Source organism: Alligator mississippiensis, chromosome 4 (genome assembly GCF_030867095.1).
Source record: "Alligator mississippiensis isolate rAllMis1 chromosome 4, rAllMis1, whole genome shotgun sequence".
NCBI classification, from domain to species: Eukaryota; Metazoa; Chordata; order Crocodylia; family Alligatoridae; genus Alligator; species Alligator mississippiensis.
The window spans coordinates 56109878-56137254 of NC_081827.1; the positions used below are offsets into that span (position 1 = coordinate 56109878).

The following is a 27377-nucleotide window of genomic DNA, read 5'->3' on the forward strand; positions in this document are numbered from 1 at the left end:
TCTAAAAAGACTAAAGGAAAAAAGAAGTTGAAGCTTCTGTCATATGTATATTGTACATCATTCATACTTGTGTACTGCTATTTCCTGACTTTTGAGTGTTGTGCCTCACAGCTTTGGCTGCCTTTTTTAAAACAGTCTTTTTGTATTGATTTAAAAATAACAATACCAGAAACTGGAAAATAATATCCATGTAACAAGTTAAAACTAATAAAACACTTAGTATTTGTGGACTTGTCATTAAAGAGAATACTATTTTGTAATATTTACCTGCTGATTTATTTAAAAAAAAGAAAAAAAAAACTATAATAGTCAAATAGTACTTTAAAATGTCAAGACAGAATAAGCTAAAAACAAAAATGTTTTGTAAGTTCTTACTGCATATAGCAGACTCATAAAGAATAGTTCAGTCTACCAGGCTTCCTTCCTTTTAAACTTCCTTCTTCCATTTTCTTTTGTCAGCAAAGTTGCATCATGGGGTATTGGTGATTCATGGTGCCTCTGAGTGAGAGAGAAAGTACAAGGACATTCACCACCATAACTACCATTGCATTTCTGCCACCACAATCTCTACTTTAAAAAACAAGAAAAAACTGTTTCTGCTAGATGCTATATCAGGGACAAGCAAAATACGGCCCATGGGCTGGATCTGGCTTGCCAAGCCATTCTGTCCAGCCCGTGGGTCCCCTAAAATTTTAGAAAATTAATATTTATCTGCCCCTGACATCAAAGATGACAGAAGCCAGCAGCAGTAGGACCCAGGGGGAGCCAGCGGCAGGACTAAGCAGCCGCAGCAGCAAGGCCCCCCCTGCCCTCAGCAGAAGTCTCTGCCTAGCTGAGGTTTCTGGCCTGGGACCCTAGGGATGTTCCTGCCTCCCTGTGCCAGAGAGAAATTCAGATCGAGGGGTGGGGGGAGAAGGGGGAGGGAGGCAGGGAAAGACCGCAATTGACCTAGTCCTCAGGGCTGGGCTAGGGCGGGCCGGCTCCTGTGGTCCTGGTGATGTAGCCAGGAACCACAAGGTGCCGGAGCAGCTGGTGGGTGAACTGGAGGGAGCGGGGAAATGGCTGCAGAAGGCAGGGGGAAGGGGCAATGAGCGGACGCATGGGAGTGCAGCAATAGCCAGGCAGGAGCATGGGGTCTGCACCAGTGCTCCAGGGCCAGCACTGGTGGGTCCCAGAGTGGGGTGGCAGAAGTGTGGGGTCTGGGCCAGCAGGGGCGCTGTGGAATTGGGCTGGCTCCCCTCTCTCTGCTGGCATAGCCTAGCTTGGCTCCACTGACCCCTGCTGGCCCCCACCAGCACGGACCCCGTGCTCTTGCCCAGCTGTTGCTGCTCTCTGTGTGCCTGTTCAATGTCCCTTCCTCCCACCTTCCACAGCCATTTCCCCCCTTTTCTGCTCACTGATGCTGCCACTTCAGCACCACATGGTTGTCGGCTGCAGTGCCGGACTGCAGGACTCAGCAGGAATCAGCCCGGCCCCTGCCATTCTCAGCTGGCTTCATGCGGTGCTGGCCAGGCTGGTCCAATTCCTGCTGTGTTCTGTGGTCTTGGCCATGAAGCTGGGATGTGGTGCCAGCAGCAGACAAGAGGGGAAGTGGCAGTAAGCAGGAGCATGGGGCCTGCACTGGTGCCTCGAGGCTGAGAGCAACAGGAGTGCAGAGCCCTGGCTTGGTAGAGCGCTGGAAGGGTCTCTGCATGCCATGGGGTGGGGGGCAGACTATGTGCAAAACCTCCCCCTCAACACATTCCATAACCCTCCCCAGATCCACCTACGCTCCACACGTATACCCCACACCTACCAACCCTCCATACATACACACCCACACCCTCCCCCACAGCCCACCCACAATATACAAGAGTAAGACTTCATTTTAAGGTATTATACTATCACCTGTAAATTACACTACACACACACTGGTAAATCAGGACAAAAATATTTTTTGAAATGAAATTAAGGGGTGTTGTAGTACATTTGATTTTTTTAGTATATGATTCAGTATTTTTCTGGTTCCTAAGTGGAAAACCCCCTTGCTAAAGGGAGTACTTATGGGAGACAAGAGGAGGAACTTCTGATGGCAAAGGTCAGGGGTTAGAGGGCAGGACTTCTGATCCCAAGCTGGTGACCAGGAGGCAGGGCACCTGTCAAGGGGCGGGGCTACCCTTGTGGCCCTCAATGGCTTGCCAAAATTCAGAAAGTGGCCCTCTGCCCAAAATAATTGCCTGCACCTGTGTTATATTCTCTCTTCCTCCTTGGGGAAGGAGTTATCTCAGTAATGGCTGCTGTTACTGGTTGACATGGAAGAAGCACTGATGAGCTCCGCAGGGAGCTGCATCCATATTTTACAACCAGGAGGGCAATGGGACATGACTTAAGACCTTTGAGGATTGAAACAGAAAAAAGGGAAAAAAATTTTGGAAAAAATATCCCACAGAAATCAGGGGTGTAACATGTATATTGAATTAAGAGATGGATTCAAGCCAGTGATGTGAATTGTGTTTACCTGTTTTACTACATCTTGGTAATATATGATTGCTACTGTATTCATATAAAGTAGGACATGGTTTGAACTTGAATGAACTTGAACTTAAGGTAAAGTAAAGAGAAAATCTTACTATTTTCAATGCCTTCCAGATGTGTTTAGGGAGCCATCAGTTAAAGTATAGCCAAGTTATTCTGTTGGAGGATTTCAGAGAAGGCTCTACACCATGTGTATATGGTGGTTTGAGCCAACATAACCAGAACTAAATTAATTCACTCTGAAGTTTTTGGTGTCTAGCATTTTTGGTAACTTTCCTTAAAAATGAGTTCTTGAAATGCCTCTCAGGTTTGCTAATATTTGCTTTAATTCTTTAAGTTTTTATTTTCCTTAGTTTCAACATACACTACAGAAATAAACATAATACAGTACGTGTTGTGTTACCTACCTGGAAGGCTAGGTGTTTTACAAAGTCAGTATCTATTCACTAGTTCTAGATGAAAATGCTATTGTTTCCTCTGAAATTTATCTTTTTTTTTTCCGCTTAAATTCCTAGGTAGCTGCAGTAAGCACCATTGTAAGCAGAGGAACACCACTGAAAGCATTTGTTTTCAGAAACTACAACCACCTTCCAGGTGTCAAGTCTCATTATATCGGAGGATGTCAGTATAAATTATGGCAGGCTATTAGAGCATCATCTGCTGCACCAGGTTACTTTCAGGAATGTACACTGGGTAATGACCTTCATCAGGTAAGTTTGAAATAGTATATTCCAATAAATATGCTCTTATGTTGAATTTGGTTAAAATATATATGAATAATGAAATACTTACTGAAATCAGAATGAAACAAGATAATTTAAATTAGGAAGTAGCAGCAAAGAGAGAGCCCAGGAATATTAGGGAAAGGAAAGCTAATTCTTAGCTTTCCTATGAATTATACAGCTGTAAAGATAAGCATAAAATAATAGTGGCAACCACGATCCATACAGTTGGGTACTTACAGTTCTCATTCTAGAAAGAAACATTATATGAGAGTTGCAAATTTCTACAAAGTTCCTGCTTTCAACTGGTAGTTTAAGTGTTATTTCATTAAACAGGTGCTATGACTTAGTATTTAACAACAGCATAAAGCAACCTTTTCAACTCCATGGGCTGGAGTGACCCAGCTCAGGTCAGAGGTAGGCAGGTACAGGACCCATCCACCACTGCTGCTTTCTCTCTGCCATGGCACAGGAAAAGCTTCCACTAGTTCCACAGTCTTAAATTGCCAGCCCCTGGCATAAAGTATAAAAAATGTGAATGGATACTAATATGGTACTGTAACTTAATTCCTCCTTAACAAGCGCCAGAACTCTCAAAAGAATTCTGTTTGCTGTCTCCTGAGACTATGTGCTTGTATTATCAGATTGTGCTGCCCTAGTAATTTCTCTTGTAATTTCTGCTTTTACTGACTGTCAGCAGTGTTTATCAGTGGTGATTGAACTGGAGACCTTCAGTACCAAAGGCTCTAGAGCTAAAATAAAAATTGGATTACATTGTAATTATAGTGAACTCAAACCTTGCATATGGAACAACTACTAGATAAGGGTACAGCACACTTCAGCCAGCAAGTGATACTTAAAGCAGAGCAGGCCACATCAGGAACTGCATGGTGTGCAGGCTGCACCAGAGTGAGCCACAACCCCTTCCCCCCCCCACCAGTCTGCACACCCTGTGGATGTTCTGCCTCCTGTCCCCATTACACTGTGCACCCATGACTCCCTCCACCCCTGCACCATACACCCACAACCTCCTTCCCCTCTCTTCACCAACTTCCCCAGTACACTGCACCCACATAACCTTGGCTTCACCCTCAGCTCCTCATGCTGCAGTATTGCTCCACCCCTTGGGCTGGGGGCAGGAAGTGGCAGCAGGGGCAGATGGGAGACTCCAGTTGCAGTTGCAGTCAAAACACTTTGGGGGTGCACTGTCTGTGCACAGCTTGAAGGCTGCCAGTTGGACAGTGACTTAGACTGTTCTCTGATTTTTCCAAGTGAGTTACATTAGTGTCATTTCTTGCAAACTTCTCTGCAAAGATCCATCATATAACTTGTCTGAATGATGAATACAGAAGAATCAGTCTGTAAATAATTGAATCGTATCTTTTTCTAATAGAGACGAGTATTTTATTTAGCATATTAGGAGGAAAAAGTAATATAGAATAAAACTGAGAAAAAAAACAAATTTTAGATTGAATCTAAAGACAATTTCCTCACAGTGAAAAATTATATAAGAGTTTTGCTGTGGAATAATCTCCTAAAGTGGTAAAAGTCCAAGCTCTTTACATGTTTTCCAAATATATTGTGTGAAACAAGTCCTGAGTGTAATTACACAAAACTAAATGTGTTCATGGTAACTGCAGAACTTGTATCCATTTTATAAATTTTCCACATAAAGAATCTAATTATTGGGGGGTCATCTTATAATCAGGATTGTCTTATGTTCAAATAAATACAGTAGGTAGAGACCTACCAAATTTGCAGTTATGCGATATTTGCAGAAATCGTAAATTTGGTAGGTCCCCTGTGAAAAAGCATGGGGACCACAAAAAAGCTGGAAAATGTCCAGCTAGCAGGGAGGGAGGGAGAAAAGGGAAACAGAGGCGGGAAGCTCTGGCATCATGAAGCACTGGGGGGCAGGGACGGGGAATTTTGTAGCGGAGTCTGGTGTGTCCCCCATGTCTCTGGCCAAGGGGCTCCGGAAGTCCTGCCCCTCCCCAGAGATTGACAGGTAGCTACCTGTCAATCTCTGGGGAGGGGGGAGACTTCTGGGGCCCTGTAGCCAATCAGAGGCATCCACAAAAATGGTGACTGGCGCAGCGACCATAAAATCAGAGGCAGGGTAGCCCCTGTGAATTAGGTAGGTCCCTAAAAATAGGACTTCAATAGCGCTCAAATTTATTTCAGTGCAGTTTTTCAATTGAGTGCTGCCTATTTTCACGTGCTCCAATGTTCCAGTTAGAGGATATCGGAGCAGACTTAATTTAATCAAGTCTGCTGAAGCAGACGGGCGGGTGTACTTTAACTACATCTTGTTGAACAAGCTTTAATTAAAGCGCCCCCACTGCTATTTTGAAATATAGGATGCTGAATAAACGAGATGCTGCAACATTTTAATTAATACAGCTCCCAAGAGCCACTATAATTAAAACTTCCCTTCCCACCACCCTGGAGCACGTGTTTAGGCTTTCTTTTTTTAATCGCATCTATTGTATATTGTTGCATATTCATAGGAGTAAAGTGACTCATTGTATATCCCTACCAGTACAGAATTATTCCTTATTACTCTATATTTTGTTCATTCTGTCCAGTTTTAAATGTCAAGAAGTAGGATTTTATTAACTAATTTCAAGTGTTTGATAAATTTTTCAGTTAGGGAAAATATATTAAAACTTCGTAAACTGCATAACTTTGCAATTTAAGCCATTATTTTTCAAGTATGAATGTTGATAAGCAACTGGCCTACTATAATCAGCAATATAAACTACTGGCTACTAAACATTTCTGTGTAGTTCTTTCTTTTCCACATTTTTTTTATATGGGGAAGATGTTTCTACCAAATCAACCAACCCTGAGAATTCTTCTGTTTTAATGCATTGCTTTGTCATCTGCATTTTAAGGTTATTTCTTTTATGCAGTGGGTTTTATGTGGCATAGCACATGCACATTTTTCATAAGTGCAATTGAGCATGGTAAGACGAGAAAAATTTAGGGCGTTTTATTTTAAAAAATTAAACATAACAGGCATAAATGTCATGCTTATTCACACTTAAGAACTACTTGAGACCTAGCTGTTTGGTCATCTTCTATCTCGGTGGTTCTCAAACTTTTTGGACTGGAGGCACCCCTCTATAACTTTTGTGAATTGAGTGGCGCCCAGTTCTAAAAACTAATGTATATATTATACTGCTTACCTCCTTGCAGGGGGGACAGACAGTGGGGTGCAGGGGGGAGAGGTCAAGGTAAGAAATCATCCAGACAGGGACAAAACTGAGCCTGTACTTACCTGCTTCTCAATTCACACCTCACTTCTCTTCAAACCCTTCAAAGGATCTGGTGATACCCAGGGTACCTCAGCACCAAGTTTGAGAATCACTGTTCTGCCTGGCCCAGGAGGACTGGAAACGGTCTCAGTCTTTGAAGGACTTCCAAGCTTAACTGCACAAATGGGTTACTGTTAAGCAGTGTAAATAACTCTTTTTCATCTTCTCACCTTTCCTCCTGTTCTTTTCTTAGCTGGAAAGAGCTCACATCAAAGACTGTATAGCTTCTACATCAAAGACTATGTAGAATCAAAATCTGTATGTGTAGCATTTTTTTTTCTTTTTAAGAATATTTAGGCTGATACAGGCTGCTTTTTAATACCTTAAGGCAGCAGCTGGCAACCTTTTCAAGTTGCAGACCAGAATGGCCAAGCTTGGGGGAGAGGCAGGCAGGTGGGAATGCATTAGAATATAAGAAACATAGGAAGTACCATACTGGGTCAGACCAATGGTCCATCTATCCTAGTATCCTGTCTCCAGCAATGGCAGAAGTAGATGCTTTAGAGGGAGAACATCTCTGGAGTGAACCATCCCCTCTTCAGTACCCTTCCTGGCATCCACCATTAGTTAGAGATGCCAGAGGCAACCATTCTGTTCAATAGCCATTGACAGATTTGTCATCCAAACTTATCCAGTCCCTTTTTTAACCTGGCTATTTTATCTGCCTCCACCACCCCCAGAAAAATTAATTCCATAGGTTAACTATATGTTGCTTTAAAAAGTACTTTCTCATGTTACTTTTAAACCCATTACCTACTCATTTCAGCAAACTCCACCTTGTTCTAGTATTCTGGGGCTTGGTGAGCAACAATTCCCTGTCCACTTGGTTCACACCCTTCATGATTTTATAGATCTCTATCATATCCCGCCTCAGCCTTCTTCTTTCCAAACTTAAGAGTCCTAGCCTTTTATTCTCTCTTGGTATGGCAGCTGCTCCAGGCTCCTGATCATCATAGTTGCCCTTCTCTTTGCCTTTTCTAATTCTGCTACATCCTTATTTAGATGTGGAAACTAGAACCGCACACAGTATTCAAGATATGGGCTTACAGTCGATTTATGTAATGTAATTTTATTTTCAATCCCTTCTTAATGATGCCCAACATTTTTAGTGGCTGGTGCACATTAAGCTGACACTTTTGAAGAGCTATCTACAGTGACTCCAAGGTCCCTTTTGCGGGAGCATTGGGGAAAGCTTCCTGTCTCTGAATGCTACCCAACCCCTGCATCCCTGGGTGGGATCAAATGGCTTTGCAGGTCATAGGTTGTTGATCCCTGTTTTAAGGTCACTGCATACCATTCTGGCAGTACATAAAGTACACAATAGTTTTGTTATACTCTAAAGTTTCTTTTCACTCCCAGAGAGCTAGTGTCATGAAAAATCAGGTCCGGTATCTTCAAGTACATTAGAGTGATTATCCTATTTGCCTTCTTTCCCCCCTCTGCTCTCATCTCTGTTCTTTCCCTACTGGTTCCTGTGCTTATAAAGACTTCCCAATTCCATTTAGCAGAGTTACTTTTTCATTCTCATTCATCTCTCTCCAAGAACCTTAATTGGTTTCATTATAATTAGGAAGCAAAGGAAAGGGTGTGATGAGCGAGATACTGAATAATTCCCATCTCTAGGTTTCCCAATCTTTGATTATAAGGCTTCTTGAACAGGCATAGTTTTTTGTTTGTTTGTTTGTTTGTTTGTTTTCTGGGAGGGTTTTTTGTATATATTGTCAACGTTAAAACTGTTTCCTTTAATGCACCTGTGTTAAATTGGCTGAATGGACTTTTTATGTAATCTGACATGGTGCCTCTATGCAGGGACACACAATATATGTATTTTTTAGAGTTCTTTTAAAACCCAAAGGGTTGTCATCTTTGCTTCCCATGCATTTCTCTGTCCTTACCTGTAAGATAATGTAAAATAGTACTGACATATTATCAGCCCAGTTTTTTAATTTGTAACTTTTTTCCATTACAGATTGTGAAAACTTAATGGCTTATTTCTTTTGCACTATCCTCATGTCAATTCTCAAGATGTCTATTTGCCTAGTCACATTCTGAAAACTTTAAAACATTGGGTATTAAGTGGTTTAAGAGTAGTGCTTAGAACAGTATGGGTACACTATAAGGGAGAAAACCCTAAAGGAAGCCTCTGAAAAATACAGTAAGGAATCATTCTTCCCACACTGCATCTCTCACAAATCTTAATTTATCAGTGTATGTGAGGTAAATTAGACTGGTGACATGCTTGATAACTTGTTGAGGTTGCCTGGACTGGTGAAAATGGGAAAACAGGATTATATGTGTGATATTGATAGGCACCTTAAAATAGTGAAGAAGAATGTGTTGGTCTAGGAAACAAACATTTCTCTTTTACATTGCCCACATCCTTCAGTCTTTTTAGCAGAAATACTGCAGAATATGCCGTTACTCTTTGATTTTAATTTTATCCTATTTTCTGTCACCTCTTTTTTTAACATTTGTCTGTTTTATTTAATGCAAAATATTGTGATCGTGTTAAAGGATCATCAAACTACAGTGTGCTGCTAAGACATGACAGCCAGAAATTAAATGAATAATGTGACTTTCCCCCCACAAAAGTGGAATATTTAAAGCAAAGCAGTTGCATCTTTAAATAAAGTTGTGTTATGTATTTCAGCAGTAGATGTTCAAAACGTATTTTAGTTTGTCAGCTCTTGGTCATGACTCACTCTGTTTGTGGTATGCATCGGTCTATTTTAATTCTGTTGGAAAGACTTTACATTGTAAATTGTATAGTTAATACCTTGCTGAGCTCAGATTTGGTCTGTAGATTTTCAGTTTATAGTAATATTTGTGTTGCTCCACAGTGAAATATCAGTTAAGTTTAGCATTGTATTTAGAAAAGAGTAATATACGGGCATTTGTTCCCTGGGTTTTTAGTCTTGGGGACTGAAAGGGATTATTTAAGGACAAAACGTTGTATTGTTTTGTCAGCTGGTTGTACCTTCATTACTGAATGCAAAGGCAGTGTTAGACAGTTGACCTAACTTTAAAGTACAAGGATAAGTGTGAAAATAATTTATTCTGACATTTCAAAATTGTAGATTTTCATAGGTGGTTGGCCTGTTAACTGATGTCTACCATTTCTTTCACTGATGTTGTCTGGCCTGTGTTGAAATGCTAGTCCTATCTAGAGCAGAGAGAAATAGCTGGAGGGGTGGAGCATGCTTTGTCAATATTTGGAAGGGCTTTAAAATTTATTAAGCTAATGATTTCTTAGCAATTATTCTGAAAGAGTTAAATTTGAGAAAGTACGCCCTGACATTATAATATGAATAAATGTTGTTCCAGTTTGTTGGTATAATATCAGCTGCTGTAAAGTTTTTTGTAAATTATTTATAAAAGAGCTCACAAAAAACAAACAGCATTTACATTCATTCAGTCAGTCATGCCATGTTGTCTTGTTCTGCTCTACCAAGTAGGAAAAACAGCGCAGCTGTTAGCAGATGAAGGGATGAGGATTAATATTCTTTGTGGCTCAGACGAGGCACACATTATCATTAAAGGGATTTAATCTCAGATGCATTCTTCAGTAGGAACCATGCAGTCGAGGGAGACCAAATGATGATGTCAAGATATGGAAGTTTGTGTGTATATGGTGCATATCTAGAGTATCTTATCTGAAACCGCATCTGTGGTTTATTAACCTCTCCCAGCTGTGCTGTCACCGGTGAATTTTTTTTTCTTCACTTCCTTCAGAGGGGGAAGTTATTTCTTACATTCTCTCCTCTTATTTTATAGTGTGAAAAGCACTCCATCTAGGTTATTTAGTAATGTCACTTAAGTATGCTGCATGGTATGGTGAGCAAATTGCCAATTAAATAATAAAGCCATCTAAGATTCAACAGAAATCATTATGTACACTTCATTTGGTAGGTTACACAGGAAGAACTAAACTTGTAACACAGGATTAATTTTAAAAAAATTAAAGCAGCAAACATCTCCCATAGCTCAAAGTATGTTCACGTTAGTATGACACTTTCTCCCTAACATTTTTCTTCAAATTTCTCATTGTGGCACTACTCCATTATAACTCTTACTATTAAAACATTAATGGCTAGCTTTCATGAGTGTTCCCATAACTACATTGTCTAGGTCTTTTTTTTTTCTTTTTTAGTAGTTAGATGGCAGGATGGTTAAATTGCTAACAGAGAGTTAGCTGCCATAAACATTGGTGGAACCTCATCTGTGAAGGTGGAATAATGGGGAAAATGAAGAAACAGCCTAGAGGTAATTGAAAATGCAGCCCTCTAATACAGAAAATTAAAAAGATCAAACTAATGCACTGTAGTACCCAAAGTTCTAGTGTCGATTTTTAAATTGAACTGGTTAGAAGCTTCCAAACAAGGTTTTTCTTAATAACTTCGTTTCCCAACTGGTTTAAAATTGGCAGATTTTTTTTAAATAAGCTCTGGGGTGCCTCCTAATAGACACAAAATTTAGATCAACTTGGAATTCTTTATACTTATGGGGTATGCTGTGGCCAGGCACGTGCTTATACAGACAGTTTGTAAGAACTAAATGCATTTTAAAACACAGCCCCAAGTATTTATTATCTTTTTTCTAGGGGTGCACCATTAGAGATTTTGGGGGCTGATACCAATAGCTGATTTTTAAAGAGGCATATTGGGCAATACTGATCTGATTTATGATACGCAGCCTGGCAACTTGAAGAGCTGCATGCAGTTGGTGAGTCTGTGGTGGAAGAGGGAGAGGGGAGAGAAGAGGCATGGGGTGGCAGATCAAGGCCCCTGCAGTGAGAGAGCGATTGAGGCTGGGATAGGCGCTGCCCAGCCAGGGCAGGGTGCAGGGCAGAGCAGCGGCTCAACTGGGAGGCAAGGGGTTGGGGTGGCAGCTCCCACCACTGCACACACCCCAGGAGGGCATGGGGGGGGGGGACCCTACGGACCTGTGTGGGGCAGGGCAAGCTGCCACTGTGGGCTGGGGCAGGGCTCTTCCCTGCACAGAGGGGGCTGGGGCGGGCTGTGCTTGGGGCGGGAGGCAGTGGTGCTGGGAAGGAGGCCATGGGGGGTGGCTGCAGCCACCCCAGAATTCACTGTAAGCCCCCGATAGTCGCCTCTCAGCACTGTTGCCTGCCCCGAGTGCAGTCCCGCTCAACCCCCCAGCTGCACTGTGGCAGCCCAGCCCACCCCATGCAGATCTGGGGGCACACACCCACCTCCCCCCTGTGCTCTCCCAAGGTGCACACAGTGATGGGAACTTCCCCCTCCTCCCCCTGCCCCCCCGGACGAGCCACAGCTCCATCCCGCGCCCCACCCTGCCCCAGCTGGTCAGCGTCTGCCCCAGCCACACTCCCTCCCTCACTGTGGGGGGCCTTAATCTGCCCCCCATGCACCTTCCCTCCCCTTCCACCACCACAACAGACTTACCAGCAGCATACAGCTCTCCAAGGTGCCGGGCTGTGCTCCTAGCTGCCTACATGCTGTGCTGTAGCTGCATGCGTGCACAAGGTATTTATTGGCCACATCAGGCCGATTTTTGATGCAGTCCATTTTCTTTATATCTGTGCTGATCCAGAATCGGACCAATGTATCAGCACACCTCTATTTTTTGTCTCTGCCTATTTGTTGCCACATGTACTTTCCCACAGGTTACCTTTCCCACCATTGTCCTTAGCACTTGGAGAAGGAAGATTTCACCAGATGGGCCAAGTATGTGCATATGTATAAAGTTTGATTTGGTATGAGTTCTAGGGAGGATTGAGAGGATGGGTTGTCATGTATCATATGTCTGGGTGATACCTGTTGCAATCCTAATGGCTGGTTTGTAGGTAATTTTTGATGTTATATGAAAATATTTTCCTCAGATTTTTGAATTTCTGAAAATGTGTTGATGCTGATTTGTCCAGCTCATTATTCAGTACAAGGCAGCCTAGTGAAAGCAGGCAGAGGTGATGCTAAAACTGAGTCCATTTATCTATGTAGGATTAATATGATGTCACAGCTTTAAAGTTGGAAAGTCCCACTGTTTCTCTTCCAGCACCTTTGCAAAGTCTCTGCTTGAGGAGCAGCTTCAGTTAGTGAGCCATGTAGCCAATCTGAACTACTGCTATAATATTCTAGACTTAAATGTCATCTGTTATGAAGAGCAAAAGAATCCATTGGGGACTCCTCTCCATGATACATGAAACCATCTGGAAATAAAAGGCAAATCTTTCCAAACTGAATGCAAATCAGTGTTACAGACAGAGATACTGAATGCCTGTGCCACTTTACCACATAACATGGATTTGCGGTTTTCATTGCTGGTAAAAACCCAAGGTTATTAGTCAGACCCACGTAGCAACAGACTGACTGTTAACACTTCCCCTCTGGGAGTATTTATTGCTATCTGTAACATGCAATGATCTGATTTGTGCTCAGGAAACAATCACTTAATGCTGTCAGCCATGTCAACTACTACCCAGTCATCTTTTCTTTACTGGCTAGGAAACACTTTTAGATGCAGAAACCAGGTTACTGTGATATTTGTCCTTGTCTCCACATTCAGTATCATCAATCTTCCTGATGATACTGAGGCAAAAAAATTAATTTAATGTGTTTAATCATGCCTAGATTAAAAGTAATCCTGACCCCGTCCTCACGGTATAGCACTGACACTTCCTCTTCATTTTTTAATATGAATAGAGACTCTTTTAATATTTTCAGTATCCATTGTAAATTCTAACACAGCTTAACTTTAGTAATTTTCACTTAACCCCTGCACTTTCTGACCTTCAAGCTATAACTTTCTTTATCCACTTCTTTTTTCCCTTGCTCATTCCTGATACCTTTTTTGGGGAGGTGGGTATTCGTCCATTCTGGCCTAGAGCCCTTGTCTACAAGTTCTTTCACCCTAATTTGGGATGCATATCCCAAGTAGGTTTGATGATTTTGACATAAATTCTAAGCCACCTCTGTGTTCAGGTTCATGAATTCCTCAGTTCGCTTGACTTCAGTAACCAGTTTCCTTAACTTTCCTAAAGGTTGCCCTTTCGATATAAAACTAAAATACAACATACCAAGCTAGTTTTGCTTCTTTCTATTTATCTTAAACTAAATCAATGCATGCTAATTGCCTAGTGTTTCTGTAATGACACAATTTCCAGTAGTAGTTATCTCTCTAATGTTACTGTGAGAGATCTCTCTGTATCGACACTCGACACTTTGGGAATATAGCAGACCCTGAAATCTATTACAGTTGCACTCCTTTTTTTTAACCTTCCCATAGTGGACTTAGACTGACTGACTTTCACTAAGCTGTCGCTTCTTATTTTTGTAATACACCAGGTCATATACCTTCAGTGTTATCCCACCATGCTTATCTTTATTCCACTTTTCCTAAACAGCAGTTACCCTTCAATATTGTATTTCACTCCTGATTGCTATTCTACTGATATCTGTTTTCCCAGTAGAATCTACTCTTATGTGCTATACTGTAGTTGTAATTTTCCTTTTTACTTAGACTTCTTGTGTTAATGTACGAACATCTGTTTCTTTCTGATTTTCATTCAGCTTTCTAGCAAGATCAGCTATACTCATACTTGATTTACTACTGTTCTTCTCAATAGTAGTCTTTCTGTTCATTTTCCTACCCTTGGCTTTCCTCTTTCTATTATTGTCTTTTATTCTTCTAATTGATTGCCCCCTGCTGGCCAGCTAAAATCACAAATGGAGGCTACAGGAGTCTCTCCCAACCTTCTGTCTACACTTTTGTTTCACATTTATCAGTTCTTATCAGTTACCATATTTCACGGTGTATAAATCAAAGTTTGAATCCCAACTGTAAAAAACTCAACCTTGACTTACACACCGTACCCCGTGAGCAGTGCTGGGCTTGGTGTTCGGTTGGCGTGGTCCAGGCAGCACCTCTTGCAGGGGACAGGGCTGGGCTCGGTGTTCGGCTGGCACAACCCCATCCCCTGTGAGCAGCACTGCCTGAGCTGCACCAGCACCGCTCTCACAGTCTAGGGCTGCATCAGCCAAGTGCCGAGCCCAGTGCTGCTTGCAGAGGATGAAGCTGTACCAGCTGAGCACCAAACCCAGCCCTATCCCCTGTGAGCAGTGCCAGGCTTGGTTCTCAGCAGCACCGCTTGCAGTAGACGGGCCAGGCTCAGTTCTTGGCTGACACGCCCCATCTCCTGCGAGCCCGGTGCTGCTCACAGGGGATGGGGCCACACAAGCCAAGCCTGGCCCCATCCCTGTCGCTTGCAAGCAGCGTGCCCCAGCTGAATCCCAAGCCGGTGCCACTCACAGGGAACAGGGCTAGGCTTGGCGCTCACCTGGCACGGCCCCATCCCTTGCGAGCAGCACCCAGCTCACAGCATATGGAGCTACACCAACTGAGCACTGAGCCTAGCTCTGTCTGCAGCGAGCGGCACTACCAAGTGCTGAACCCAGCATCACTCTCAGCAGCTGGGGCTGGGCTCAGCAGCATTGTTCTTAGTGGACGGTGCTGGGCTCAGTGCTCAGCTGGCATAGCCCAGGCAGCGCCACTCACAGGGGATAGAGCCATACCCAAGCACTAAGCCCAGCCCTGACTTACACACCGTGCCTATCAAAATCTTGATTTTTTGCATCAAAAGACTGGGGTCAACCCATACGCTACATTGGCCTATACACTGTGAAATACGATACATAAGTCTTTGGGACCAGGGCTGGTACCATAGATACTCAGGTGAATTCTTGAATAGTTAGATGTTGCATCTAACCATTCATCACTCCCCCAGGCCCTAAGCTATTTTTTGTTTTATTTTATTTTCCCACTTTTGCCTTCTGTATGTGATGAAAGAATTTTTTTTGAAGCTCTTTCTGCCTTTTATTAATGTCTTTCACAGATTTGTGTATTCATCCTCAGTCCATTCCAGCAGGCATCTAGCAGCCTTGTTTGTCTTAGCACAAAAGATAGTCAGTGGACTTTTCCCTCAATCACATCAGGATCTTTCTGGCCTCATGTCCACATCTCCAGTTCTCAGTCCTGTTAGACAGTACACTTTCCACTGCTCACTAGATCTGTTGTATCACACAAGCACCATGCTCCTGGAAGAAATTGCCTATAGTTTAAAATGGGGAGAAGAAAAAATGCTGTTGGCTCTCCCTGGTGATTCTGGGTATTTATTAATTAATAAACTACTTCATTAATAGTGTATCTAAACCCATTGTACTGATGGGGGACTTTAATATATTGCATAATGAAAAGCTTTCATTTCCATCGTGCTAAATCTAGCTGTAAGGATCATGAAACACTTTTACCCTAATAATAGGATCCAGACTACATTAGCAGCTGTCATGTATGTGGTTGTCATTTGGACATGATGACAGACTCCCAGACAGCAAAATGCACTATAAAATTTATTAAACATGTTTCTTCCTGTGGGAATTGCAGAGTATCTAGCACTGGATTTTATAGCATAAGTTAATATGTAAAGTTTTGGTGTAATAATACCTCATGGGTGGTGCATGCCCTAACTCAAGTTTTAACTTAAGAATTTTTTTTTAAGAAGTGGCCTTCATCTCTGTGCTAATGGATGTATTCTCCTACACACATTAATTTAAACTGTTTGCAGTATACTTCATAAATCAATATGCTTTAAGAGTCTTGCATTTAAAGTATTCCATGTGTTTGTATTTTCCATTTTTTTAATATAGAAGTCCCCATTCCCCCCCCCCCCCCCCCCCCCCCCCCAGTTTTCCTTGGGACTGTGAAACTTAATGTGCCATCAGTACTGCAACGATATACTATGTAGCCATTGTTGCATCTAACAGCGATTTGTTGTTGCTAATTTAATAATAGCTGTCAAGGGTCTAGGTATTTCCAGGGAATTAATGACTGACTTGGAGAAGAGGATGACATAAAGCCATTCTTCACAAATGTCCAGTGGTGCCTGCTATACTCTTAATAATCTTATTTATGAGATTAATTGTAAAAAGTACTCACTGTAATATTGCTTTCCCCACTTAATATGTACCTTGTGCATATTGTGTCATACCACCAAAAGATACAGTGTATGTGGAAAATGGAAACAAAACTAGCAAAAGTCCGTTTTTATAGTGTTGAAGTATTTCAAAATTAAACGATAGGGATTTAATGCAAGTCCAAATGGACTTGCATAAAGTAGGTCTTGTTAACAATCTGATTTAACTTTTTTAAATTTTAAACATCTGGTTGATAAGGGTAACTGTAGATTTAGTATGCTTAAAATTTTTCTAATGTGCTTGACAAATTACCAGTTTTTAATCAGAATGTGGTGGGGTACTAAGTAGTATAAATAGAATGTACATTATTTATTATTTCTTACACGGATTTAGAACTGGTTTAACTGATGGATCACAAAAATGTCAGTAGTATATCAAGTGGAAATTTATCCAATATTCTGCAGGGATTGGTATTAGGCATCACACATTTTTATTAATTATGTGAAGCAAGTAGACAGTCATTGATAATAAAAGTTTTGGAAGAGTAGTGAATAATGATGAGGGATAATCTGGTCCTTAAAAAACCCCCAAACAAAGCAAAGCATCATTTAATGCATCCAAATGCAAAGTTACACAATAAGGAACAAAATGTAGCCTCTCCCTATGAAATAGAGGACAGTATCCTGGAAAGCAGTGACTGAAGAAGATTTAGGAGTGATACAAGACAAACAACTTAACATCACTTCTTAGTGCAGTGTTGTGGTAAAAGGGACTTAAGTGATCCTGGTTGTATAAGCAAGATGCAAATGAGTAGTCCTGTTTTTTAAAAAAGTGTTGTTTAACTATGGATAGTTTAGAAAAGAGCCTTCAAAATAATTTGAAGGTCTAGAGAAAATGTCTTGCACTGAACATTTGCAAGGGCATATTTTGTTTAGTTTTATCATAGGAGATTGAGAAGTGATATTGATTGCAGTATATAAATACTTACATAGGAAAGAAATATAAAATATTAGTGGACCCTTAATTTAGGAGGAAGAAGACATAACAAGAACCAATGGTTGAGAAGCTGAAGCCACACCAACTGAAATAATGCACAGACTTATAACAAAAAAAAATTTGGAACAAGCTGTTATGAGCAGTAGATTTTTTTTTTTCTGTCTCTTGATGTCTTCAGGTTGAAAGAGGTTGCCTTTCTGGTGGATATGCTTTAACCCGGGGTGTCAAATGGGGTCAGATCCAGCACACATGACACCTACTCCAGCTCATCTGAGACCCAGTAGGAAGAGGTCTTGAATCCCTGTGGCTTGGCTTCCACCGCAGGAACAAGCTGTGGTGCTGTTAGGGCTCTAGCACCTCTGCTTTCACCTGGGTGCTTGGCAGCCAAAGCAATGAGAGCTGTGGCTCTGGTGCCCCAGCAGCGTGGTAAAAAGAAGCCTGGCACTGTGGCTTGTTCCTGCAGTGGTAGCTGAGCGTCCAGATGAGAGCTGCAGTGCTGGAGCCCCAGCAGCATTGCAGGCACCTGGCTGCTGCCATAGGAACAAGCCATGGTGCCAGGTTTCTTCCCATGGTACTGTTAGTGCTTGATCATTGTGGCTTTTGCTCAGGTGCTTGACTGCTACCTCAAGAAGGTCCCCACTTATTAAGTCTGCAGACTGGATCCAGTCCATGAGCCATATATTTGACACCCCTGCTTTAACCAAGGAGTGGTTTTGGCTCAATAATAGGAGCTATTGATTCATATGTAATGGTTGAGATATAAAGGAAATCAGACTAAATGATGTAATATTTTTTTCTGGCTTTAAGCTTTGTGTCTATGAAATTCAGGAATATTTCAGAGTTCATAATATTATAGGAAGACGTTCTAGATTTATATTTATCTAAATTCATCTTATGCAAATAATTTATATATGTGTGCATTAAAAATTTGGCCCGGGGTGGGGGGAGGGGGTTAAGTTGCTGTTTTTCGCTAGTATGGTACAACTTTGTACCTGTAGGATTTTTGTAGGACATAAGTGGTTTTGGAAATACATTTATTAATTTACCATTATTCCAATTACTGGTGATGAATTTTTTGCTGAACATAATGTATAAGTTGATATGCAACATTATAAAAGTTGTATTACTAATGAGGCTATACATGCAATCCTTATAAAAGTAGCATGATTTGATTTGGGGTTTAGAATATAAACAAAACTTCAAATTTGTTGGGTGCAAAACATGTAATTCAGTACAATTTTTTCAGTTTCCTCATTTTATGGTTGTCTGGAACTAGGTTTCAGTTCAGCTAGGAAACTATTTTTTATCTCCATATTTTAAAACAATATTTTAACAAATAGTTAATATGTTTACATACCATCGGATGTCAGGTAAATCCCTTGATATAATTTTGAGCCTGGAAATAAATCAGATTTTCACTTTTTGTCTGTAGGACATAGCACTTGGAGAAGAATTTGACCCTCTTAACATCCCTGAGAGGCAGACAAATTATATGTTGCATTATACAATATAGGCTGGTGCTGTGGTACATAACGTACACACTTCTTCTCTGCTTATCATTTTTAGGCTCTGTTGTAGATGAAATGTTTAAGAAGTTTTACAGCAGATCATTTCTTCTTTCAGTATTCCAATCATTATTTAGCAAATCTCCATCAGCAAGACATCAGAATAGTTTCTCAAAGTCTGACATGTAGCAATAATAACTAGATAATCATGCTTCTAGTCCCAGAAGATAAATAAATGCCCAGAACAAATATTGCTCTGTTTCAAAAGTTAAAAAACTTCCTTTTTATTGGAAAAGTGATAGCATTAATATGTCCTTGTAAGGGATTTTAACGTGATTTATATTTCAAACCATAGATATGCAACCACCCATTATTTTGTTACAGTATCACTAAAAAATGTTAATTTTTACTAGATTTTTTGTATGCAACAGCAGTAGTTTTAAGAAAATAGATTTTTAGGTGAACAAAATTTATATTTTAATGTATTTTGCCCATATATGTATGTAAGGGTATATTTTACTTCACAAGTATTTGCAGTCAAATGGCTATAAACTTTCAGATTTTAGGAGACGGTGTTATTATATAAATATATATATATATGATCTTCTTTCCTATTTTTTTAGCATAGAATTGATTAATCTTCCTTCTGTTAAATGTGCACTCTGCAACTGAAATGTGCAGTTACAGGATATCTAGTTGCATGCAATACTGTGGAACCTGTAGTCAACTGCTTTTGTATATCAGGGGTGCCAGTGTTACCCTGCACCCCAGGCCAGTTCTGGAGGAGGCCAGGCAAGTGGCAGCAGAGATTAACACCAGCTGCTGCTCACTGTCCGCCACTGACTTGGACCTAGGTGTAGAGCCGGCTACCTTCTCTCTCTCTCTCTGAAAAACATAGATTTGGGGTTTTAAAATAAGAGAATTTGGGATTTTTGTATCAGAAAATTTGGGATTTTTCATAAGAGAAAACCAAGATTCCTGCTAATTAGTAGAGATAACTATGGCACTAGATAAATGCTGTAAAGTGCACGATCTATTAAAATAACTTATTTTTCTCAGTCACCTCTCCAAATGAAGCAGGCCTAGCATTGATGTGAAACTAAAAATAGATAAAAAATGAGAACATCTTTTCTGAACTACCACATATGCAAGCATGAAGCTCTCTTTATTTGCAGGTAAATTTTACATATTTTTATAACACTACTACTACTAATTATCAGCTACTAATTATATCAACTGTTTTGCAAATTGCTTGTGGAGGGAAATGATTTTTTCTTAGGATTTCCTATGCTTTCTGGGAGCTCATTTTCAGTACTACGGAGCTTTAGAAGTGGCCAGGTTTAGCTATAATTAAAATTTTTTTTTTTTTAATGATTTTTACTCCTAAACAAAGGACGATAGTCTACCTAAAATTATACATTTGAATACACATATATTCATAATTGACTTATAGACCGTATGACAATTGCATCATTACTGTTTTACAGTAATGTAACATATCTTTCTACTGAAGATAATACAAGAATTAGTTTATGGTGTCTGATGGTATAGATTCCTTTTATAAATATAAAAACAATCCTTAAGCATATATTTTTCTTAAAATCTGTGGTTTGACACTCATACAAACTGGCTGAACAAAGCTGAGCATTTTATATGGATTTATAAATTGGCCAGTGCAATAGTATCTGGTTATTATGTCAACTTAAAAATAAGTTATCACAAATATAGGTGAGTGTAGTTAAATGCTTCTCTACCCTGTTTTTTACCAATTCTTTCTTAATGTGCATACTTCTCATGTCTCCATAGACCAGCAGGATTAGAACTTTATACGACCACATAGCTACTGTATTCAATAAAATATATACTCTATAAATATCCTCTTATATCCTCTGTCTTCTGGTATCAGGATATTCACTACCACTTTTGCAAGCATACCCACTTAGTGGAAACTTGGGTGGAATCTTTAAACTAAAAATATTTAATTTTTAGAATGTAGCCCATTGTGACAGAAGTTTTAGAGATGGATTAATGCATATGTTAATGATTTTTTTATTGATTTTTTTTTTTAGATTTAGAACTTGAAAAATGCTTTTGAAGAGCCCATTCAAAATCTTGTCTTTTCCTGTGATAAGTCTTGTACTAGTTCTGTCTACTTTTTCAAAAACACAATGAAAGTAAACAACAAAGCAAGTCTGTAAAAGTGAACTAAAATGCAAAGCATGTCTGCATAGGCAGTGAGATGAAATGGTTACTATGGAGCCAACAAACTCAGCTTCCAAGTCGCAGACTTGTCTTTACCAAGTCATATATCCTTCATACTGTGCTAAGTTTTATTCTCTTCTGAAAGAGAATCCCATTTAAAAGCTCTGAACAGCTTTTAAATGGGACTGCAACATATAGAATACCATGCAAACACTTGCAAGATACAGTTTGAGTTTGGCAAATTCAGAAAATATGCTGTACATGCATTTCCTGTCATGGCATTTTTATTTCTTTAAAAACTGGCTTTTGGTTATAAAATATGGCAACTGCAGTTATAATCTCATTATGAATATATAGCAGAGTACTATTACTAATATACATTAATTTCACTGACATAAATATATTGGCACAGATTTTATGCATTTCTGGGTGATTCTCCAAATGAAGTTTGTAACCAACAAGGTATAAAAGAACTGTACATACTGTGCTTCTTAGTTTCTTTGTATAGTATATGAATTTCCTGCCTGAAGAAGTCTGTTCCCACACTCCATATAATGTTTTGTTATTTCTGCCATGGTTGGGTTTTTGTGCCTAATATAATTTTGATTTTTTTTTTTTACCTTGGATATCGAGTTAAACAACTTTTAATTTTGTTTGGAACATGTCACAAGAAATTGCCTATTTTCCCATTAAAATACTTTGAAAACTGCTTACAAAAGAGCTTCTTTGCACCTCCAAGAAAATTACCTCATTCATCCGAATACAAGATGACCCCTCAATAATTAGACTCTATTCATGTAAAATTTATTTTAATATTATTACAATTTTCCATGTATGGAATCTAATTATTGGAGGATCATCCTAAATTCATCATCCCTACTACTGCAGGCAGTGGGGAGAGAAATGATAAGGGAGGCAGTAATGGGGCAGGTGGTGGTGGAGGAGTTGGTAGGGGGGCATGGAGGGCAGGTAGTGGGGAGCAGTAATGGGGCAGGCAGTGGCGGTGGTGGGAAACAGGTATTGAGGGGCAGGCAGTGGGAGAGGCAGACAGATTGCCTTCTGCTGCCTGCCCCTCCTCCATTTAGCCCACATTGTGTCTGCCTCTGCCTCCCTGCTGCTTCTGGCCCCTGCGGCCTCGAGTCCCCCCCCTCATTCCAGAAGAATGAGTAGGACCAAATTGTAAATAGTGGTACCTCATTCATTTTATTTCTGCATCACATCTGTTGGATCACATTTGCTTTTTTACAACTAGTACAGCCCCTTGCTTTGGCAGTTGCAAGGTTTACCTATGAATCCATAGGTTTTAGGAGTAGGGCTTTTATTTTTCCTGTGTATTTGGAACCACTGTTCTAATAACCAAGAGCAGGCATTTTAGAAATGCAAGAACCTAATATTACTGCTTTATATTGGCACAGGATTCATCATTACATTTTCATGTTTTTCAGCTCATGCTAATCAGTATTATTAAACTACATAAAATTGAAAGTTAATCATCTTTTTTAGTTATAACATGCTCTGGTAAAACATTTTGTCTGGAATGAGTTGATTTGCAGTTAACATCTGTTGGTCAATAGAGCAGTGGTCTGTTGGAAATTCTTTCACAGGGGACTGGAAGGGATTTTGTGAGTCATCGAGTTCATGCCGTTGCTGGCACTGGGGGCATAGTTCCATTCAGAAACTAATGGTATCTTCAAACTAGTTGGTCTGCTTGTTCCCATTATTCCTGTTGAAAGACCATTTTGACTTCAAATCTAAATTTACTCTTAGCCAATTTATGCCCATTTGATACTGTGCCAGCATTTTTCTTTATCTTAAATTGTTCTCCCTTTCTGATTTATGTAGAGAGCAATCACATCTTCCTTTTCAGCACTCTTGTATATTGTGTCCTTGCTATCCCACTTTGCTGTTCAGTGTTTTGGCAACAGAGTTGTGTTGATTTAAGCATGGAGTGGTATTTCAAGGATCGAATATTGACAAGTGTAACTTCAGTTGCCAGCTTACTGACTGCAACAGCATGGCAAGATAGAGTAATGGAGAAATACAATGGGGTCAGAATGAGTTATGTATATTTAGGGAGTAGTGAAGAGGTGAGAGCTTTTCAGCTGGAGAGAGAACAAGCAGAGAGGGAAGAGACACAAGGCAAAGAAAGACGAACAAAGATTGAGAAAATAAAGGGTATGAGCCACTTAGCCCTGGCTACTTGCCCAGTAGTCCGTTAAAATTTTGGACATTTACACATACTGTAAATGGTTGCGTGTTAACAGATCATTCATTTAAAGTGTGGCTGTAAACTGTCATCGTCCTTCACATGAGGGATTCCAGAGTACTAGTGTCAATGAATGATGACATTTTCATTTATATTATGACATCTGTGACTTAGGCTGGCATGTAAAGTTCAGCTTTTAAAATATAAATCACTCAGTACAATTTTTTTAAAAAGAGGTATAATAATGCATAATTTCTGAAAGGAACTGAGCTCTGGCAATACCCATAAAGTTCAGAACTAAGAAGGTCCAAGCCCACATTTTAGGGGTTCACTGTCTCACTCTAAATTTGTAAGTTGATGTCAAAAATCAGTTTTACAGTGGTACACACCTCATGAACAGAGACCAGCCTCCTTTATGCCAAGTCTAAAGTTGAGGGAGTGTTTAAGATGGTAGAATGCTTGAACACCAAAGAGGCCCAGGCTGTTGCATAATCCCTTTATTTTTATTGTAAGTAAATACTTTTAAACTATTTGTGGAATGAATATAATTAAAAATAAGAGAATCAGAAATATACATCTTGAAGGTTGCATTCTTCTGACATTTTTCTCATGTCTTCCAGTCAGTGGCCTCTTACTAGTGGTTCTCAACCATTTTATACTCAAGGCACTCCTCAGAAGGTGTCAGTTTTTAGTTTTCACTTGTCTTTTGACTATGGAAGAATAATAGAAGAATTCTTCTGTTGTAAAGAACTTGAAAGTACTGCAATAGGTGAGACGGTTTTAACACCACAGATTCCTATTTGAAATCTTTGGGTTTCTTTGATTCATGTTTGCATACCTAACAGTGCTAACATTGCATGGCACCCTGCATCATGCTTGAAAGGATCGTAAGGCCCATAGGGTGCCACTGCACCCTGCTTGAGATTCCACTGCTCCATACAGAAGAACATTCAAAAGTTTGGTGCTTTCGGTGTGACCTTTTGTGTAGTTTTCTAAGACTTCACCACTGTCAATCTCTAGGATAGGTAGTACATCTTGTCAGCACTACTGGTAGACTTATACACTAGAGTACCCATGTTCTTTGCAGTGTTGGCCACTCCACTATATGACTTATTGTACTTCACAAGGAATCTCATAGCATGATTCCTTTAGTTGTGCAATGCTCAACCTCAGGACCACAGGCCGGATCTGGCCTGTAGAACCATTGGCATGTGGCCCACAGGGCTTCCCACAAAGTAGGGAAATTTAGCAGTGGGAGAGCAGTGGCACCACTCTCCCACCACCAAATTTCCAGACCCATGGTGAACCCTGGGCCCTGCATGCTGGATCAGGTGCCCAATCCTGAGGCAGTGCCCAAGGGCCCAATCCTGACGTAGGGGTCCATGAGGGGTGTGATGCTGGGCCCCCAGAACCCAATTCCAGAGCATTTGGGTAGGAGGGGGTGGTGTCAGGTCCTAGTCAAAGGTTGTGGCTCTGGGACAATCTCAGAAGGCTAGGGTGGGAAGATGTGGTGCCAGGGACCAGTCCCAGTGGGAGGGGACATTGCTGGTTCCCAGGGCCCACTTCCAGTGATGGCAGGGAGGAGGCAGTGCAGGGCCTCAGTACCTCACCCAGGCTTGTGGGGCTTGATCTGGCCTGCCCACTGTCCCTGTCCCACTCATCTAGCTTGTAGGACCAGAAGGTTGAGTTCACTTCTGACTATAATGCCCCAGTTTTGGTCCATCCTCTGAATCAACTGAATCAGTAGCTTGGCTAAGTGTTTTTATGTTGTATTTTGCATTACCCTTGGACTAGCATTGTATCAGTTTGCTACAAAGGAGTGTGCTTGGAATAGTGATAATAGGCAGTAGCATAATAGGTGAAGTGCTTCAGAATGAGGATTGGAAGCTAAATGAATTAAATAAGAAAGAAAAGAGTGTGCTTAAAATAAAGCTTATAGATGCATTGACTGAGTTCTTTTCCCAGCTCCTCAGCTCTGCAGAGCTTTACAAATAAAAGAAAATGTAGAGGAAACAAATATAATAAGAGATAGGGGAAATGGCATAGCGCTGAAAGAATGTAAACCACACTGAAGGAGTGCGCTACGTTAGAATGCTTCAGCGTGGAAAAGAAATATTCATAACAAATATCCTCAGCAAAATGAAGGAAGGCATAAGTTCATAGGAAGGCAGGGCTGGGAAAGGACCTCAGTGGTCATCTAGTCCAGTCCCTTGCTCATGTCAGGATCATAATTAACTAAACCTTCCCATCTGATGAAGTAATTATTCCCTACAAAAATTTACCCACCTTTTGATTTATTTAGTCTGTAAGGTGCAAACCCTACCCTGCCTTCCATCTGATTTTAGATTGACAGTTAGCTACCTTCAGCTAAATACCTGTCTAACTTGCTTTTGAAAATTTCCAGGGATAAAGAGTCCATCAGTTCTCCAGGCAGCTTGTTCCAATGTTTGACCAACCTCATAGTTAGAAAGTTCTTCCTAATTTCCAACCAAAAATTGGAAGTTTTAAAGCCATTGTTAAAGCCATCACACAATCCTAGATTGTGTATTGCACGTGAATTTCAAAAACCTGAAATGATCTACAGACATATATTGTGGGCCATTGTGATGTAAAGCCATCAGTTTAAAGCCATTGTTCCTAGTCCTGTCCCTTACACTTCCAGAGAAAAGGCTATCTTAATCCTCTCTGTAATCACCCTTCAGATATTTGAAGACTGTTATCAAATCCCCCTGTCCCCAGTCTTCTCTTCTCCACGCTACATAACTCTAGTTCTTTCCTCATAAACCATGCTTCCCAGGCATTTAGTCATTTTTTCTTACTCTAAACTTGACTTTTTCCAGTCTATCTGCATCTCTCTTGAAGTGTGGGCCTGAAACTGAACACAGTACTTCAGGTGAGGCCTCACCAGTGCCCATTACAGATATGAAACTGATATCAATCACAAACCCAAATCAAATTGACAAATATCCATGAACTCCAAGCCAATTATCAGTATGTTTTAGATTTTGAGAATATTGTATTGATTGCAGTAGATCTTAATAAAGAGACCTATAAAAGAATTATTTTCCAATATCTTTTAATGTCTCAAAGATGAGATACTTCCTTAATTGTCTGAAGTGATGCAGTTTATGTAATATTTAAATCAGTCAGTCAGGAGTCTGTGATGATTATATTAAAACTTTGTTTTGGTGAGAACATTTTACTGACTAGTATTGAGTAGTGAAACAAGCATTTAGAGTTGGAAAGATTTTAAATATTCTATTTAGGAAATCCTGCACAGTGACTGGTCTGCACATAAAGTACATATATGTCTATAGATCATTTCAGGTTTTTGTAATTCATGTGCAATACACAATCTAGGATTTTTATTTTTTACAAGTAGTTCTAATAATCATGTATAACATTTTCAAGATGCGAGTCAAATGTATATTAATGTGGTCGTCTTGGGTCTACGAAAGGCTTGAAACAATGTCTGTGGGAGGTGTAAACATACCCAATTGATAGTCAGGGTGTTAACTCCCAAGTCAAATGATGACAGTTTAATTGCCAGTATTTACTGTTTTAGTCATGATCACTGTCACAAAAGCAGCAATTTGATGTGTTTTCATTGTTTAACATAGTGGCAGGTTGGGAATATGCAGTGGAGCTACTAGTTTTATATCAATTATTTTTGGAGTGGGGATGGAAAAAAATCATTCTCCTCCTTCAAATTCAGTGTTACCTCTGCCTTAGAATGAAAATGGATGAAAAGAAGAAACGTGCTTCCCTCTCCACCTTTAATATTCATCCCTGCTCTAAGATCCCCTAAACCAAATGACTCCGGAGAGGCCAAGGGTCTTGCCCTCAACTATCAATTTTCAGTTTCTCTCCTTGACTTTCATAGCTCCTTTATTCATTGTTGATATAAAAAATTGCATGATATTTGAAATGGAGGGTGGGAGAGTGGTACAAATTAATTAGAACTT

The 27377-nt window shown here is 40.3% G+C and overlaps 1 protein-coding gene and 1 long non-coding RNA gene across 2 annotated transcripts in view; both read left to right on the top strand.

Moving 5' to 3' along the window:
- The window catches only part of PNPLA8 (patatin like phospholipase domain containing 8), a 77565-nt gene that overhangs the window by 30766 nt on the left and 19422 nt on the right, over nt 1-27377 (top strand). Inside the window, exon 8 of the mRNA XM_006274526.4 lies at nt 3030-3224. Coding sequence (XP_006274588.1) covers nt 3030-3224 — 195 coding nt within the window. The remainder of the gene's footprint in view (nt 1-3029; nt 3225-27377) is intronic.
- Nucleotides 16264-21924, top strand: LOC132250006 (uncharacterized). Its single transcript, XR_009461579.1, has 2 exons — nt 16264-20179; nt 21074-21924. It is a non-coding gene; the product is annotated as an uncharacterized LOC132250006 (long non-coding RNA).